This window comes from Megalobrama amblycephala, linkage group LG13 (genome assembly GCF_018812025.1).
Source record: "Megalobrama amblycephala isolate DHTTF-2021 linkage group LG13, ASM1881202v1, whole genome shotgun sequence".
NCBI classification, from domain to species: Eukaryota; Metazoa; Chordata; class Actinopteri; order Cypriniformes; family Xenocyprididae; genus Megalobrama; species Megalobrama amblycephala.
The window spans coordinates 38,528,719-38,546,065 of NC_063056.1; the positions used below are offsets into that span (position 1 = coordinate 38,528,719).

The 17,347-nt window shown below is 34.3% G+C and overlaps 2 protein-coding genes across 5 annotated transcripts; both read right to left on the reverse strand.

Moving 5' to 3' along the window:
• Nucleotides 1-1,601: 1,601 nt before the first annotated feature.
• Nucleotides 1,602-12,464, reverse strand: srsf10a (serine and arginine rich splicing factor 10a). 4 transcript variants are annotated; one of them, XM_048153342.1, is made up of 6 exons: nucleotides 12,285-12,464; nucleotides 9,053-9,157; nucleotides 4,207-4,310; nucleotides 3,899-4,070; nucleotides 2,529-2,579; nucleotides 1,602-2,343 (listed from the first exon to the last, which is right to left on the reverse strand). In XM_048153342.1, the coding sequence occupies exons 1-6, from the start codon at nucleotides 12,347-12,349 to the stop codon at nucleotides 2,097-2,099; spliced, it is 744 nt and encodes a 247-aa protein (XP_048009299.1). In that variant the 5' UTR covers nucleotides 12,350-12,464; the 3' UTR covers nucleotides 1,602-2,096. The 4 variants fall into 4 exon arrangements, with proteins under 4 accessions (XP_048009299.1, XP_048009301.1, XP_048009302.1 ...); XM_048153344.1 differs by lacking the exon at nucleotides 9,053-9,157 and adding an exon at nucleotides 4,884-5,152 and having other exon boundaries at nucleotides 4,207-4,394; nucleotides 12,285-12,423; XM_048153345.1 differs by lacking the exon at nucleotides 9,053-9,157 and adding an exon at nucleotides 4,866-5,152 and having other exon boundaries at nucleotides 4,207-4,309; nucleotides 12,285-12,423.
• A 793-nt stretch (nucleotides 12,465-13,257) lies between these two features.
• On the reverse strand, nucleotides 13,258-15,825 carry fabp10a (fatty acid binding protein 10a, liver basic). Its single transcript, XM_048153960.1, has 4 exons — nucleotides 15,667-15,825; nucleotides 14,946-15,118; nucleotides 13,459-13,548; nucleotides 13,258-13,344 (listed from the first exon to the last, which is right to left on the reverse strand). Exons 1-4 carry the CDS (start codon nucleotides 15,731-15,733, stop codon nucleotides 13,294-13,296), a joined length of 381 nt encoding a protein of 126 aa, XP_048009917.1. The 5' UTR covers nucleotides 15,734-15,825; the 3' UTR covers nucleotides 13,258-13,293.
• Nucleotides 15,826-17,347: the final 1,522 nt, after the last annotated feature.

The window sequence follows — 17,347 nt, forward strand, 5'->3', positions numbered from 1 at the left end:
AATAATAACACACACATACAACAAAGTGTGTACGACACACACAGATACAAGATAAAGACATCAGTAAACATAGGTAGAGAATATAAAAACAAAACAAAGGCGAAAAAAACGTGCAGGTAAACTTGCAGGTGAACATGGTAAAAGACTTAGACAGAGGGTAAAATTATGCACAATTCAACACTATAGCTATCATTATTTATCGTCTCTACTACGGCTCGCTAAGTAATGTTATGTTAGCTATATTACGCAGCTACGTGTGCTAATGACACATGCTTCATGAAAAAATAAACAAAAAAATATGTATGATCAAAATACAAAAAGAAAGATTTACCTGTCCAGCAGAAATAAAGCCATCAAGGAGTCACTTTTCAGCCCCTTGAGTTCCCTCAGTTCTCGCCATCGCTGGAAAGCCACGCCGATATTAACTCGCGTTTTATTTCTTTGTTTATCCAAAGACTTTTTGTTCATTGCCTTTTCTTGTACTGTTACTGTCTTCCTTTTTTGCCTGGTTTGCCTTCACTAACTGCATAGGCCGATACTGTGAATTTAGCTTGCTGTTTCTCTGCCATTGTTTTGGTATTCCTAGGATCCGTGCCTCTTGGATTCCCCAAATCAAACGTGCGCGCGCAAGTGGGCAGGTCATGTGTGGCAAAAGGGTGGTTGCCATGGTTGCGAGAGAGTGACAGCCGCCTAAGCCAATCCTATGTTTCGTCCCGGATGGAAATAATGAGCTGTGTTTAATACAGATTAAACGGTCTAGAGTCACTCGATTTTTATACTCTTTTTACCAGAGTTCTTACATTTTAATTATGCATGTATATATATAGAAAGTTTAAACAAATTTGGAACAAAATTTCTTACCTACCCTGCCTTTAATGCATAAACTAACTAGCGATGAGCGATATATTATAAAAATGCAACTTCATTGTTATCAGAGATACAACTTTTGATTTTAAAAATGCATTAATTTTTGAGATTAATTAATGCTTTAGAAGTATAATTCATGTTAACAAATACAGATAAATAGTGTTAAATGGAATTTTGTTACTAATATCTATTTTAAAAAATTTTAATACTTTAATACAATAAGGTCTTGTTAACACTAATGCATTAGCAAATGAAAAATGAGCAGTATTTTTTTTAGTGTTAACCTTTGTTATTATTACAATAGTTCATGTTGGTTCAGTGCATTAATTTTAACAGATGTAACTTTTGATTTTAAAAATATGTAAGCAAGTGTTGAAATAATTAAGATTAATAACTGCTGTTGAAATACTGTTAGTTCATGTTAACAATTGAAACCTTATCGTAAGTTGTTACTGAAATTATATATACATTTGTGAAGGAAAATCTGTGGAATTATTTTCAAACCGGAGCATGAATTTAGACAAGTTATTTACAGAAATATGTACTACATAGTGAATGACAGCCATTGTTTCTACAATCAAGGGCCTGATCATGACCATGCTAGTTTATATTTGTCTGAAAAGGAATCTAAGAATCACATTTTGTAAATATTTTTATATAATTTGATAAAATGTTTCATTATACAATTTTATTTTTTACTTCAGTGAAAAGCAGGTATAAGAAAAAAATACTCAAACATTTAAATCATGTTTATTTAGCAATGACAAAAATACTACGTCTTTAATATAAACAGATGCTACAATCAAGACTTAACTAAAATACAGATTTAGTTTCAAATACATTAATAACCTTAAGAAAAACTTCAACAGAAAACGTAACACTGCGACCTTTCAGAGCCATTGCCAAAGTCATTATAATCGTTTCTTTTTTTAACAGTGTCTGCATGCATCTTCTGATGTTCAAACAAGGGAAAAAAACAGCTGGTGTTCTGATCGTCTCTGACTATAAAAATAAAGCCATCTTTATACTGGCATCAAAGCGATGGGCGCATTTCTTACAAAAGAACAATCTCAAACTGCCTTTGACATGGACTTTCAAACAATTTGCATCATTTGTTTGGGGATCTGATAAGAACAACAAGAACAATTTGTTGTGGCATCATGATTAAACACAAAGGGTCGATGAAAAGCTGCACATGATACAGTATTTATTTAAAACCAGAAGGGTCACTAACGGCCTCCAGACTTGCGGCCGGCCCAGGACCTGGAGCGCGAACGGGAGCGAGACGGTGAACGGGAAGTCGAGCGGCCACGGGGTTCGTCCTCACGGGAGCCGGTGGACTGGTGCAGGTCTTCCACGGCCGGGCTGGCCGATCTGGACTGAGACCTCCGGCTCTTGGACTTATATTTGGAGTCCTGGGAAGGAGAATGTGAGGCAGAGCGGTGGCGTCTGCGTCCGTGTTCACGTGACCTGTGTCTGAGCAGAAAACTCTGATTTACAGTCTGTTTCCACAGAGGAAGTTAATGCATGTTTAAGCACTATTTTTGGCACAATGCATTTTCACTTTTGAGTATAATAAACCTTTAAAAAGGGAAACACATGAAGGTAATGCCTCAGACTTGATTTTAATGCACTGGACTCTGGTTCAGCAGGAACTTTACCTGTCATTCTCCCGACTTCTGCTTCTCCGGTGTCTGCCGTGTGACCGAGAGCTGTTAAAAAATAAAAAGATCAATGTAAAAACAAAAGCCAGTTTTAGGGGAAAGCACTATTTTTAATCCTGAAGAATTATTTTCAAAAAAAAATAAATAAAATAAAATTATATATATAAATTTTGTTTTAAATAATTGTGAAGCTAAAAATGTTAAAAGTTTGAAATATTCAAAAAAGCCAATGTAACTTCAACCTGGATGGTTTATGGTTAAGTTAAAAAATAGATTTTTAAATTCTTTTAATGTAATTGGCATTTTAAAATCAAACTTTTAACATTTTTAATTTACAATTACATTAAAAGAAATTAAAGATATATTTTTGAACATCCATAAACCACCCAGGTTGAAGTTACATTGAAAATTAAAAATGTTAAAAGCTTGATATATTTTAAAATGCCTATTTAACTTTAACCTGTGTGGTTTATGCATATGTTCAAAAACATATTTTTAATAGAAATAAAATAATATAGATTTATTTTTAAATTAAAAACATGTTTATTTTATATATATATATATATATATATATATATATAAAACAAAAAATGTTTTTAATTAAAAAAATAAATAAAATACAATTATATATATATATATTTTATATACACACAATTTTTACATTTAAAATTTATGCATGTTCAAAATCATTTTTAATAAAAATAAATAAAATAAAATAGATTTATTTTTTAATTTAAAAAAGTTTATTTTTATATATATATATATATATATATATATATATATATATATATATATATATATATAATAAAAAACGTTTTTAATTAAAAAATAAATAAAATAATACAATTATAAAATTATATATATATATATATATATACACACACACACACACACACACACAATTTTTACATTTAAAAAGTTAAAATATTGAAATATCCATATACCAAAAAAGTTAAATAGGCATTTTATAATATTTCAATATTTTAACTTTTTAAATTTTGTATTAAAATATAATATAATATAATATAATATAATTATTATTAAAAATATGCATAAACTAAAGTTAATTAAATTAAATAAATTTAAATAAATAAATTAAAGTTAAATAGGCTTTTTATAATATGTTCAAAAACATGTTGTTAATTTAAAAAAAATAATAATATGTATATTAATTGTAAAATTAAAAGTGTTCAAATATCGAAATATTATAAAAAGCCTATTTAACTTTAACCTATGGATGTTCAAAATATTTTTTTCACATTCTTTAATGATAAATAATCCCCTAATGAACATAATCCCGCATGTTTTTCTCTATTTGTATGTTCTAGACTCTTTATTATACAGGGTTAGTATGGGTTTGTTCTCACTCTCTAGGGCTTCCTGACCGGCGAGCGCGACGATCGTAGGACGGACTGCGAGATCTGCTTCTGCCGTAACTGCGGCTGCGTGAGCGTCTGCGCCGCCCGTCCCGGTCGTAGTCGTCGTATCGCGAGTCGCTGCGAGGAGAGCGTTTCTCTTTGGATTTCATCTGACCGGGAGCTGCACAACACAAAACAATTGCATGCAATTAATTATTAATATAACATTATATGAATATAAAATCCATTTAAACAAGAGGATTCCAATCTCTGCAGTTCAACAAACTTTAACAAAATTTTCAACCACTGTGTCATACTCTTCCTGTCTCCTTGAGCGAACTGGATCTCGATCTGCCGTCCACAGATCCACTTCCTGTCCAGGTTGTGCAGCGCGTCCTCTGCGTCGCGAACGTCCTCGAACATGCATCTGCTGTTAAGGCTTTGCATTTTTTAGGAGTCTGATGAACATTTATATGATAGACACCGAACTGTCCACCAATACGATCTTGATATTCACCAAAAGTATGAAAGATTATAAAGCAAAACACAAAATTAACTGTGATAAACGGCAACAGGGGAATGTGTTGATGAAATGACTCTGAAATTATGAAAGAAATTCACAAAATTCCCAAACGTGTTCTCCAACTTCAGGCACTTTCACAGTACATGACATGAATATTTTTATGGTGTCATTTCCAATCAAATGATGCAAAAAAGATGTGAAAATGTAATGGTATTTATTTTTTGTGCCATTTTATTCCTAACATGTTTTAACTGAGGATGAGATGAGCTGGAAAAGACATTAGATATCATAAACAACTAAAAACTAGTGTGAATGTGACGATTGAGTTAGTGCCCGTAGTTCAAGAAACACCAATAAATGCATCTGTAGGCGAATCAAAGGGAGGGAAATTATGGATTGGAAAACTGCCTTTGATTACGTACAGAAATCATGTGCTCTGTAATGGTAGGATACAACATTAAAACGGGTTACCTTTAACATGCTTGACCTTTGACCTTCAGCTTGACCTTTATTGTCTTTAACCACCTCCGAGAAGGACTTGGGGATGTCTTTGCCCAATAACCTTTAGTCTTTTCCTCTTTCTTTGGTCAGACCGAGGCCTTGACTCCAATTTTGGTCCCCTTTGAATCTTCAAGCTTTAACTTTCTCTTTATTTTCTTTGTCTTGAATCTAACTCTACATCGGCCCTTTTAAATATTCTTTGTAGTGAAGGTCTCCAGAACTGTATGTCTTTACATTTTCTGAGACAACAACAGAGGAAATATCAGTTAGGAGACAAACATCTGACATGTTCACGGCCATTCACAGTCAAGCTTTTAAAGGGGTTATTACACCCAAACATTACAAATCTGTCATCATTCTTCACATACAATGAAAGTGAATGGGAAGTGGAGCTCAGAAAAATGACAAAAACATCATAAAGGTACATCAATCATTAGTTCTTCAGAAGGATATATATTCCAATATAATGCACAAGTGAATTGGGAATGGACCCGTTCAGCAGTTCCAGTCCATATTCACTTTCATTATATGGAAAAGTGCAGCTTAATATCTCTTTTTGTGTTCCAAGAAGGAAAGAAATACATTATAATACAATATAATAACACTGGATGAGGATATTGAGTGTAAGTTGGAGAAAAAAAAAATGGGGAAAATAGTTCCAGAAGCAAGTGTAATATTCCAAATCAGTTTATTTTTGGATAACTGCTATATCATATAAAGGGCTGGATATTATTAGAGATATTTTGGGAAACATATAAAGGCAAAACGTTTGAACAGACAGTATAAATATTTCCTTGTTAGTCCAATAAAAGCTTTTATTGACACCAGACCCAGCAAACAACAGGATTTTCAAAGTGGGGATCTATGATGTCAAAGGGCAGCAAGCACCGCCTCCGCAGAAGAAGATCAATGCCTACTTCATCACTGCCTGTTTAGCCCCGGCCACCGATTTGCGCATGACATGCAATAGAATAGGTAGCCTGAGTAACATAGGCCTACGTGGAGCTAAACCAGATCGAGACAGTAATGCAACAACATGTCAGTAACTGTGTTCATTCTAATGCCTGATCTGATATTAATGATTCATGTACAGTCAGATGATCTTTGTGTGTCAGTAAATCAAACCCGTGACTAAACGTCAGCTTGCGTTGTTTCTCTTAGTAGGATGAAAATAAGCTGTTATTTAAACGGTGATTAAATTATATAAAGAAAGCGATCAAAGAACGCTCCCTTTACAATCGCTGGAGCTGTCAATCAAACAGCGCAAGTTTATCGTAACTGACGCGCAAAACCCACGTTTTATTCAACAAATCTCTTAGTTATATCTTTTTTTCGCTGTTAGTTATGATGAAAGCATTTGTTAGTGTGCAGAAATTGACGAGATCACTGCTTTCATGATCTCAACAACATGTCTGTGATCGGCTACAATGTTCATCACTGCAACCTTTCATGCCACGATCTAAATATAATGCCACAGATCTAAATGTAATGCTATAATCAACACTTTTCATGATTAGTTTACCTTCAGAGCTGTAATAGTAAAAACGTGCTAAAAGAGAGAGTAATACTGAGCTATTTCATATGAAAAGATGTCAGCCAATCACAGCAGTGGGCGTTTACACTGAAGTCTCACAGCAGACGCGCCCCTTAAAACAGAGCGTTCAAATCAGAGGGATAAAATTAGGGTAGGAAAAATGCCTTTTATTTCTAAATTATGACAATGTTGGATGTAAAAAGCATACTAACATAAGTGCACCACAGGAAACATTATAAAACAATGTGGTTCATGACCACTTTAAGTAAAGTGAAGTCAACCTATTTGTATGAAAAAAATTTGCTTGGTTTTATATATATATATATATATATATATATATATATATATATAAAGAATTTGGTCAAATTCCTAAAAAATTTGGGTCACAGCTAAAGGACTCTAGTAAAATGTGGGTCCCATGGCCAAACCAGTTGAGAACCACTGCTCTACACCAGGGGTACTCAACAGGCGGCCCCCGGGCCGCATCCGGCCCGTCAGCATTAAATTTGTGGCCCGCATCATGCTACATATAAATGTATTTTTATTATAATTTGCGTCCAAAATTAGCGTGAATATTACTTCGTTTTTTTTACACGTACATTAGGGTAGGCGTACAGTGCGCGTGACGCTGTAATCATCAGCAGAGAACGCGTATAGTGTACACGCGCAGCACAGTTTTTCTAACCACAAAGAACAATATAAACTGAAGGCACTTTGCACGCGCGCATTGAATAGTTTTTGCACTAATTTAGTTTGTCCACAAGGTGTCAGCACTGAAACGGGCTGTTGTTTCAGTCTGAAAAGAAACGGATAAGACAGAACAAGAGTAACAACAAACACAATAGCCGACCGTGTTGAAGAGCGCTCGTTTGAGGGGATTAAAAGATACCAGCAACTCTAATTTTAAACAAGTACAAAGACATTTTATTGTAACTATTTGAGCGAAAAAGACTAGACAAGCATGAATCTCTCTAGTGCGCATGTGTCGAGCACTTTGTGTTCGTGAACGCCATCAAAGGCTCGAGACTGTGCGCGCAAGTAAAAAACAAAGTAACCTTATTTTTCCATGATGAAATGCAGTTGACATTCCTCAAACTTTGCAGTGTGTAAGTTGCCGAGCATCATGAAAAACAAACCTTTTATTCTTAATGTCAATGTGTTATAAACAGAAAGCAAGCAGCGCTCCCATTAAAGATCTGTCATCACATCATTGAGCTCACGGAGAATATCTTATTTATCATGTTTACAACGTTGGTTATAGTTAGGTAATTCATGAGATTGTGATTGAACATTAAAAAAAAAAAGAAAAAGATTTTTGGATTCTTACCAAATTAAAAGGTAATAATAATATAAATAATAAAACGTTTATTCTCCGAGTATAAATAGGTGCTATAAAAAGTGTTAAAAAGGTGCAATGGAGTATAAAAAGACTATAAAAAAAAGTGCAATGTTTTCGTCTTACGGACAAACTCTTATCAGCCAGTGAACAACAGCCAGACCTTAAATTTCTTGTGAAAAGAAATAAGGAATGAAATAAGGAATGAATAAGGATTTCTTTTCATCAGTTCTTGTTTTTCTTTATGCATTTGTACATTAAGAATACAGCAAGACAAGCTATTAATCATTTTTTTAAATGCCATTTATCATGTTAAGTGACACTTTAAAAAGGACACCATACTATTAAGACTTAGCTAGATAATAAACTGCACTTTTAGTAAATAAACAGTAAAACTACAAATATTGTCTTAAGTAGGCCTAAAAAGTCTTACGATCCAAGTTATAACTTGTGGCCCTTCGCGTTTCATTTGGTTGAAATGCGGCCCTCTTGGCCTCTGAACTTGAGTACCCCTGCTCTACACGATCCCAGACGAGGAATAAGAGTCTTATCTAGAGAAACGATCAGACATTTTCTAAAAAAAATAAAATTTATATACTTGTTAACCACAAAGGTTCATCTTGCACTGCTCTGTGATGTGCCACGCATTACGTACTCACGTTGGAAAGGTCATGCATGACGTAGGCGGAAGTACCACAGTAGGGCGGAAAACTAATTTTCATCATCTCATCTTCTCCTCCAACTTCAAAATTGTCCAACATCGTTGTTTTACCTTTTTTTTGAAAGGGTGTTTGACTTCGTCTTTGCATGATCACTTTGTAAACACTGGATCAGTACTTCTGCCTACGTCACGCGTGACCTTTCCAACGTGATTACGTAATGCGTGGCGCATCGCAGAGCATTGCAAGATGAGCATTTGTGGTTAAAAAGTATATAATTTTTATTTATTTTTTTAGAAAATGACTGATGGTTTCACTAGATAAGACTCTTATTCCTCGTCTGGGATCATGTAGAGCTCTTTAAAGCTGCACTGAAACTGACATTTGGACCTTAATTTGTTTTCGAATTAAGTAATTTGACTGATCTAATCCTTTATGTCCTCATTCACTTTCATTATACAGCTTGGACATTCAGCTTAATATCTCTTTTTGTGTTCCACAGAAGAAAAGGGTGAGTAAATGATGACAGATTGTTTATTTTTTGGTGAACCATCCCTTTAAAAGTTAAAAAATATTTTCTTTCTTTTACACATTTGCCTACAAAGGATATTGTACGTATGCAAATCCTCTTGGTCGCCGTGAATAGAAGTCAACAGGAATGTAGACATCTACTATAGGTCCGTAACGACCAAACTCACGACGCAAATCCTCTGGCCTAAAGTACCATGAAATGACAGGACATTCATTTGTCTGTCTGAGAGCCTCTCCCAGAGTGCTTTGAGGATAATAACGTGACATAAGCTGCCATTGAAGCACTACTGAAGCTCTGATGTTTGCTTTTGTAGAAGCCACAAGTCAGTGTCAACACAAATCATGCTTAATTGCAGAATTCATGGTGAAAATCTAAACTACCTAAATTTGCAAATGATGTAATCGAATCTCCCTCCAATCTCAGGCTTAGGTTTATATTATGATGTACAGTTTGAAACTATTAAAAACATTTTGTTAGCTGAGTTAAAGTTAAAATAAAAATAAATAGTAATACAAAAAACCTAATAAAAATAACAAAAGCACATAATATATTAAAAACTAAATTTAAAATGAAAATATAAAAATAAAACACTTTACATTTTTTATTAAACATTAGGACTTCACGATTTATCACACGATACTAAAAATAACATTGAACTTAAACGTGATTATTGCTTAAATGTGATTATGAAATCGCAAAGGCTGTGATTATTTTTTTTATGCGCAAATGCTAATCCATCTGGAAGCGCTGCGAGTTTGAGTCGCTTATAATGTGCATTTGAAAAAGCAACACGCGTCAAACATTTTTACAGACATGAGAAGCATTTATTAACATCTTGTCCAACAAAAGACAACATTTAATAACGTTTTTACTCCAAACTCACTTCATAACGACAGTTGAGTGTCCTTCTGTGAGATGATGTGGCTTCTTACACAGAATAAGGCAGTCGTGTGTTTATTAGTCATGTTTAATCAATAAAAGAGTTTCAATCTTATGTTTATTCAGCGATATAATGCATGTTATCTTCTTCTGCGGCAGGGCATATTTGGAGTTTCTGCACAAGAGCGCCCTCTGGCTTTCATATCGAGAAGCATTTACTACTGATCACAGAGCCGTACAGCTCTGACAAGCTGCGCATAAAATAATCACAGCCTTTGCCAAATCGTGTGCGGTTTAATCACGATAAATCGTGCAGCCCTACTAAACAATATAATAGAATATAATAGTACTGGGTGAGAAATTGATTAGTTGAAACATTTCAATCTAATACTAGGTTAAAGATACAATAGTCATCATATGCAATCAGTGAAAAAAAGAGCATCTTATAACAGGCTTGTGTTCGGGTCATTTTGACCCAGAGAGGATTTTCCTTTTTCCAAAAATTGCTAGTTAACGTTATCGCATTGGACTAAAACTTACTGACTGAACTACATCCTCAAATTTTTTTTGTAATTTTTTGTAGGGATGCACCGATATTAAAATTTTGGCCAATACCGATAATTCTTTATATTTGAAAGCCGATAACGGATATATCGGCCGAACATTTTATATATTAAAATATATTTAAATCCAAATTTGTATATAATTTGAGCGTGTGATTACAAAAACAAGTCTCACCATAAAAACTCATGTCCAAAGCACACAATTATAATGTTTGCATTATAATTTTATGTAGCCTATATGACAGACTTGCGCTGTATGTTGTACTTAAAGGGTTAGTTCACTCAAAAATGAATGTCGTGCCGTTCCACACCCGTAAGACCTTCGTTAATCTTCGGAACACAAATTAAGATATTTTTGTTGACATCTGATGGCTCAGTGAAGCCTCCATAGCCAGCAATGACATATCTTCTCTCAAGATCCATTAATGTACTAAAAACATATTTAAATCAGTTTATGTGAGTACAATATTATAAAGCGACGAGAATATTTTTGGTGCACCAAAAAAAAAATAACAACGGTGCACAAAACAAAATAACGACTTATTTAGTGATGACCGATAATAACGACCGATTTCAAAACACTGCTTCAGGAAGATTCGGAGCGTTATGAATCTTTTGTGTCGAATCATGATTCAGATCGCTTGTCAAACCGCCATACTGCTGAAATCACGTGACTTTGGCGCACCGATCCACTGATTCGACACACTGATTCATTATGCTCCAATGCTTCCTGAAGCAGTGTTTTGAAATCAGCCATCACTAAATAAGTCACTTAATAAAATTATTTTGTTTGTTTTGGCGCACCAAAAATATTCTCGTCACTTTATAATATTAATATTGAACCACTGTACTCACATGAACTGATTTAAATATGTTTTTAGTACATTAATGGATCTTTAGAGGGGAAGTGTCATTGCTCCCTATGGAGGCCTCACTGAGCCATCGGATTTCAACAAAAATATCTTGATTTGTGTCCCAAAGATTAACGAAGGTCTCACGGGTGTAGAACGACATGAGCGTGAGTAATTAATTACAGAATTTTCATTTTTGGATGATAATGTTTTAATGTTATCGATAACGATTAACATGTATCGGTCGATGCCGATATATCGTGCATCCCTAATTATTTGTGATTTTTATCCCATCTTGTTAGATTTGTGGTGCTCCTGGTCTACAAGAAATTGCTAATAAATCTCTCATTACTCTATATTATCACCAAAGATTGGATTCAATCTTTTTGTCAACTTGTTTTCTTTCAATGAGCACAGGTTTTGTATTTCTTTTTGGATCTCACTGATCGTAGGCCTCATTTATCTGAGCTTACGCACATCAATTTTTTATTTAAAAACAAAAAAGTATTATTTGTGAGTAATTTAGGCAATATTGAATACAATTTTAAAATATTCAGTACAATTTATCACACTAGTGTGATTTAATGCTTAAGCAGTAAGTTTGTTTGTTTTTAAATGTAGAAGCTTCATGTCCCTCATTATGCATGTAGTCTTATTAATATGCATGCGACTAATAACAGCCATAGTGGGAAGAAACCCGATCCTGTTTCAAATCCTGCTGCAAATATTACACTAAAAACATTCAACATATAAGACAAATAAATCAATTATGTTTTCATTTAGCTTTTAATCCATCTTAACTGATTAGATGGAAGTATGCTTTACCCTAACCCTTGGGCAAATTATAGCCCACTCCCTAGTACGCCAGTTTATGGATTGAACTTTAAAATGAGTGTCTAACCACAATGTATATTCATGCAGATGACACATATTAGTTAAGTGAGATTTTAACGATGCAAAAGCAGCTCTCGCGCAGTACACAAACTGCTGCTGTAACTAGTGCTCATGCGCACTAACCTGCTGTCATCGGAGATGTTTCTGATGAACAGAGAAGTGTTTGGAGGTCGCATGTATCTCGCCATAATAAAAAAAAACTGCAACCTTCAGGTCCCCTGACACAAGCGATCACAGGCCGCAGTCCCGCTCGATGTACACACGTACGCACCACAAGGCACGAGCACAGCGACGCGCATGCGCACCCAGCTCGACATGATGTCACCGCCGCGTCAAGCAAGAAAGAAAACATTAATATTTAAAAAAAATAATTTATTTAAAATAAATAAATAAATATATATATATATATATATATATATATATATATATATTTTTTTTTTTTTTTTAAATAAATAAATTTAATATATATATATTTATATATATATATATTTTTTTTAATTTTATTTTTCATTTTCTAATAATATTAATAATTGAATAATAATGAACGAGTCTTTGTTTTGAAGACAGATGTCCAAAAATACCTACAAACAATATTAAGTATGAAAAAATAAGAAAGCTCTAACATTTTTTAAAAAATGTTTGTTTATTTATCCAGCTGACTGTTTTTTTGTACATTTTTTAAACCAATAAAATGTATGTACAGAAAGCTCTGTAAATATGTTTTTTTTCTTTTATTTTAATTTTATAATTGTTTTATTGTTCAAACTTGTCTGAAAAGACTAATAGAATATTTATTAGCAGATTTATATTGTGACAACTTAAACCAAAGAATGTGAAAACATATCACAACATTAATGTCAATGTGTGTTCAATGAATTATATCTTCTATTTCTGTACAGTAACAGTGGAAATGTTCAGTATTTTTTTATTTAATCAACACTTTAAAGTTTGTTTCTATACAAAAACTGATTTTCAAAAATAAACCACATTGAAACAAACAATATCCCATTCCAGGAACTGTGTTATTGAAAGCTGGTTTTATTAAAAATGTTTTTGTGAATGATGCAATGTACCAAAACACAACAAAATCACAGTATTATGATAAATCAGAGCTTTATTTAAATCAAAATCTTCAGATCTTTTTGCTCTTCCTGATCATTGTGGTTCCTCCTACTGTCAGGGTCTGGAAAATAAATAGCCAGAGAAAATAAAAATATTACCAAATGTTCATATTTTACAGATGTAGACAATTGTGAGCTCTGATGAGCAATATGCACACTAGATCACCAGTACAAACCTCAACCATCTCTCCTCCCTTGAGCTCCTGAATGTGAGAGAATCGATCCGTCTGACAGACCAGCTTCCCTCCCTCCAGTTTGACAATGCACTGGAAGAAAGAAACACAGCAGAATATAAGAGTGCAGCTCATGGGTAAAGAACATGCTTCTGTCTACTAGTAAATCATTTCAATAATCAAGTATCAAGTAGGCTAATCTCAATGGCAAAAAGTGTCCCAATTAACCCTCTGGTGCTGTTGGTCATTTTTCACCAATTTCTTGTAACCTTTTTTTTCAAATGATTTTTTAATTAATCAGAATGTTATAAAACTTGGTAAAGGTTTTTGGCACTTGCTGTGTGAACACACACACAAAAAAATCTTGGACATGATTTGAAAAGGTTAAATGGTCCTGAAAAAAAAAAAAAAAAAATTCACACTTGTATTGTTCGTGCATTGAAAATGAATGGGAGACAAATTTCATCTAGTGGAAACGTTTGGTACTGCGGCCAAACTAATTATTACTGAAAACTCATTTTCTGAGATATCAACCTCAAATTTGAAACAACTTGTTTAGATTTATGGCTTTGATTTTCTCACAGTTTCCAAAAAAATATATATTTCATATATATTCATTTTTCATAATAAATTTAAAATGTTAACTTTTTTTTTACTACTTTTTCACTTTAGCTATAATCTGCTTCTTTTGCTCCAAAGCATTCAAGATTTATGACAGTTTAAGTTGGAAATTTTTTTCTCAGGTCCATGCTTAAATGTGCAATGTGTAAATTTTAGGAGGATCTATTAACAGAAATGCAATATAATATACATAACAATGTTTTCAGTGGTGTATAAATACCTTACATAATGAACCGTTATGTTTTTATTACCTTAGAATGAGCCATTGCTATCTACATACACCGCGGGTCCCCTTACATGTTATGTCACCATTTTGCACCGTCATGTTTCTACAGTAGCCCCAAAGAGCATAGAACCCAAGACGTGAAACTCTGATGCTTTTTGGGTAACAGCCACTAGGTGGCGCTTCGGTACTGCCGAGTCGCTTTCAACCCAAAATGGCGGAAGCGCAGGGCTGCTGCTGGATGCTGGTGTTGCAATGGAATTTCGCTTCTTGCCAGTATAAGTTCTTAACCCTAAACGGACAAACTGCTCCACAGAGCGTGTTTGCTTGACTGGCTACTCTCTGCTGTCTCTCAGACGATGACATCTTTGTCCTGTGTTGGCCACCGTAGCTTCTCTATATTACAATTCGCAACTTCACCGCTAGAGGCTGCTAAAAATTTACACACTGCACCTTTAAGAAGTGAATAAATGGATTATAATACAGTACATGTTCCTGGTCTTACTATAAATAATTCCCTGGTGTAGGTTAATCTTTGTACTTTTTTAGTTGATCTCTCGAGAAACTGAGCTCCTGCACACGATATCAACTCTCCCTGAGCAGTTCAACATCATTAAAGGCATAAATTATAGGCTACATATTCTACCTTGAGCTTCTTGCCGTCCATGGTGGTGATTTCAGCTTCCTTGCCGATGGTGAAGGTGTTAGTGACGGTTTTCCCAGGAGTCTTGGATGTGATGGTGAAGTTGTTGCCGTTTTGTTGGATTTCTGTCACTGGTTTAACATCCTTGGCCAGTTTAATAATGTCTTCTGGCAGAGCTGAAGGAAAAGAAACACACAGATACTGACCTACAATCACGACAAAGACTATTTTAATGAAATAATATCAGATATTCCATCCCACATGGTTCAAATATGGAAGCTACGGAATAAAAAATAAAATAAAAAAGGTAATTGCGACTTTTTACCACACAATTCTGATTTTTTTCCCCTCGCAATTAATTTTAATTTATATCTAACAATTCATACTTTATAGCTAACTCGCAACTCTGAGAAAAAAGGGCAGAATTCCGAGTTATAAACTCGGAATTCGCGAGAAAAAAAATCCGAGTTTAACCTATATCTCGCAATTCTGACTTTATTTCTCGGAATTCTCAGAATTGAATTGTGAGATATAAAATACTGCTTGCGAAAAGAAAAGTCAGATTGTGAGATAAAAAGTCGCAATTACCTTTTTTATTTTTTATTCGTGGCGGAAACACGCTGATTGTGGAAACCACTGCCACCATGCGATGCTTTTGGGAATTGCAACTCTAATCATGTTCTGGTAAATGGGACGTAAAAACTCACGGGACGTAAAAACTCACGAATAGCTCTGAGAAACTCCTCGTAGTTCTCCTGAACGTACACCTGCCATGTTCCGCTGAAGGCCATGTCTGCTGCTGATCTGATCTGATCGGGCAAGAGCCTTTAGACCGCTTTGAGAAGCTCAACACAATGTGAGGAGGAGTTCATTCCAGTCCAGTATTTATATTCTCCTAAGAGTTTAATCATTGACGTTCTGGCATTTTTCCCTTCTGTTTGAACAACCCAGAGTTCGCTAGCACCATTTGTGGGGTAATGCCCGCCTAAATGTAGTGGCAGGTGACCCAATCTTTTTTTTTTTAAAGACTATTTAGTTTGACAGAATATTGCAGAGCCTTGACTTGAACCCATTCATCTTCTAGGCAATTAAATCCTAAATAGATTTAGAAATCTGTGAGAGATCCATGTGGGTCTGGTTATGCAAAGTGTCTCTTTTCATTAAATAAGCCTGAAAAAAGTATCCTGGTTTCCACAAAAAGCACTGAGAATTATCAGAAATGATTTCTGAAGGATCATGTGACACTGAAGACTGGAGTAATGATGCTGAAAATTCAGCTTTGTTCACAGGAATAAATTACATTTTACAGTATATTCACATAGAAATCATTGCAATGTTATAATATTTCACAATATTACTGTTTAATGTCACTGTATTTTGATCAAATAAATGCAGTCTTGGTAATCATAAAATACCTTTTCCCCTGAAAAATAAAGTCTTATAAAGGATTAGTTCATTTCAGAATTCAAATTTCCTGATAATTTACTCACCCCCATGTCATCCAAGATGTTCATGTCTTTCTTTCTTCAGTCGAAAAGAAATGAAGGTTTTTGAGGAAAACATTCCAGGATTTTTCTCCATATAGTGGACTTCACTGGGGTTCAACGGATTGAAGGTCCAAATGTCAGTTTCAGTGCAGCTTCAAAGAGCTCTACATGATCCCAGATGAGGAATAAGAGTCTTATCTAGAGAAACTATCAATCATTTTCTAAAAAAAAACTAAAATTATATACTTTTTAACCACAAATGCTTACCTTGCACTGCTCTGTGATGTGCCACGCATTATGTAATCATGTTGGAAAGGTCATGCGTGACGTGAAGTAGGCGAAAAACTCTTCTAACTTCAAAATCATCCGACATCGTTGTGCAAGATGTGCAAGATGAGCATTTGTGGTTAAAAAGTATATAATTTTAATTTTTTTTAGAAAATGGCCAATCGTTTCTCTAGATAAGACTCTTATTCCTCGTCTGGGATCATGTAGAGCTCTTTGAAGCTGCACTGAAACTGACATTTGGACCTTCAACCCGTTGGTAACTGTTGAAGTCACTATATGGAGAAAAATCCTGGAATGTTTTCCTCAAAAACCTTCATTTCTTTTCGACTGAAGAAAGAAAGACATAAACATCTTGGATGACATGGGGATGAGTAATTTATCAGGAAATTTTAAATCTAAAGTGAACTAATCCTTTAATCCTTCCTCACGGTCATGCAAGCTTGTTTTAATTTATTTTTGCATTAATTTAGGCAGTGATTCTGTGGGATGGATCTAAAAACATGTTCAATGAAGCTGAAAGCACAACTCTTATTAATGTTGTAGCCGAATGTGTATAAGATTAACCAAAATATTTCATAATCGAACACTAGGGAACACAATGTTCAATGTTCGAGTGGGCTTGAACATGAG

What these genes read in the sequence shown, in the direction of transcription:
- srsf10a (XM_048153342.1), bottom strand. Translation starts at nt 12,349, where the DNA reads ATGGCGAGATACATGCGACCTCCAAACACTTCTCTGTTCATCAGAAAC. An exon ending in CGCTCAAGGAGACAGGAAGA is followed by an intron (nt 4,071 to 4,206) that starts GTATGACACAGT and finishes TGTGTTGTGCAG; the next exon opens with CTCCCGGTCAGATGAAATCC. An exon ending in CGGTCAGGAAGCCCTAGAGA is followed by an intron (nt 2,580 to 3,898) that starts GTGAGAACAAAC and finishes ATTTTTTAACAG; the next exon opens with CTCTCGGTCACACGGCAGAC.
- fabp10a (XM_048153960.1), bottom strand. Translation starts at nt 15,733, where the DNA reads ATGGCCTTCAGCGGAACATGGCAGGTGTACGTTCAGGAGAACTACGAG. An exon ending in GGAGTTTCTCAGAGCTATTC is followed by an intron (nt 15,119 to 15,666) that starts GTGAGTTTTTAC and finishes CTTTTCCTTCAG; the next exon opens with CTCTGCCAGAAGACATTATT. An exon ending in TGGACGGCAAGAAGCTCAAG is followed by an intron (nt 13,549 to 14,945) that starts GTAGAATATGTA and finishes TCTTTCTTCCAG; the next exon opens with TGCATTGTCAAACTGGAGGG.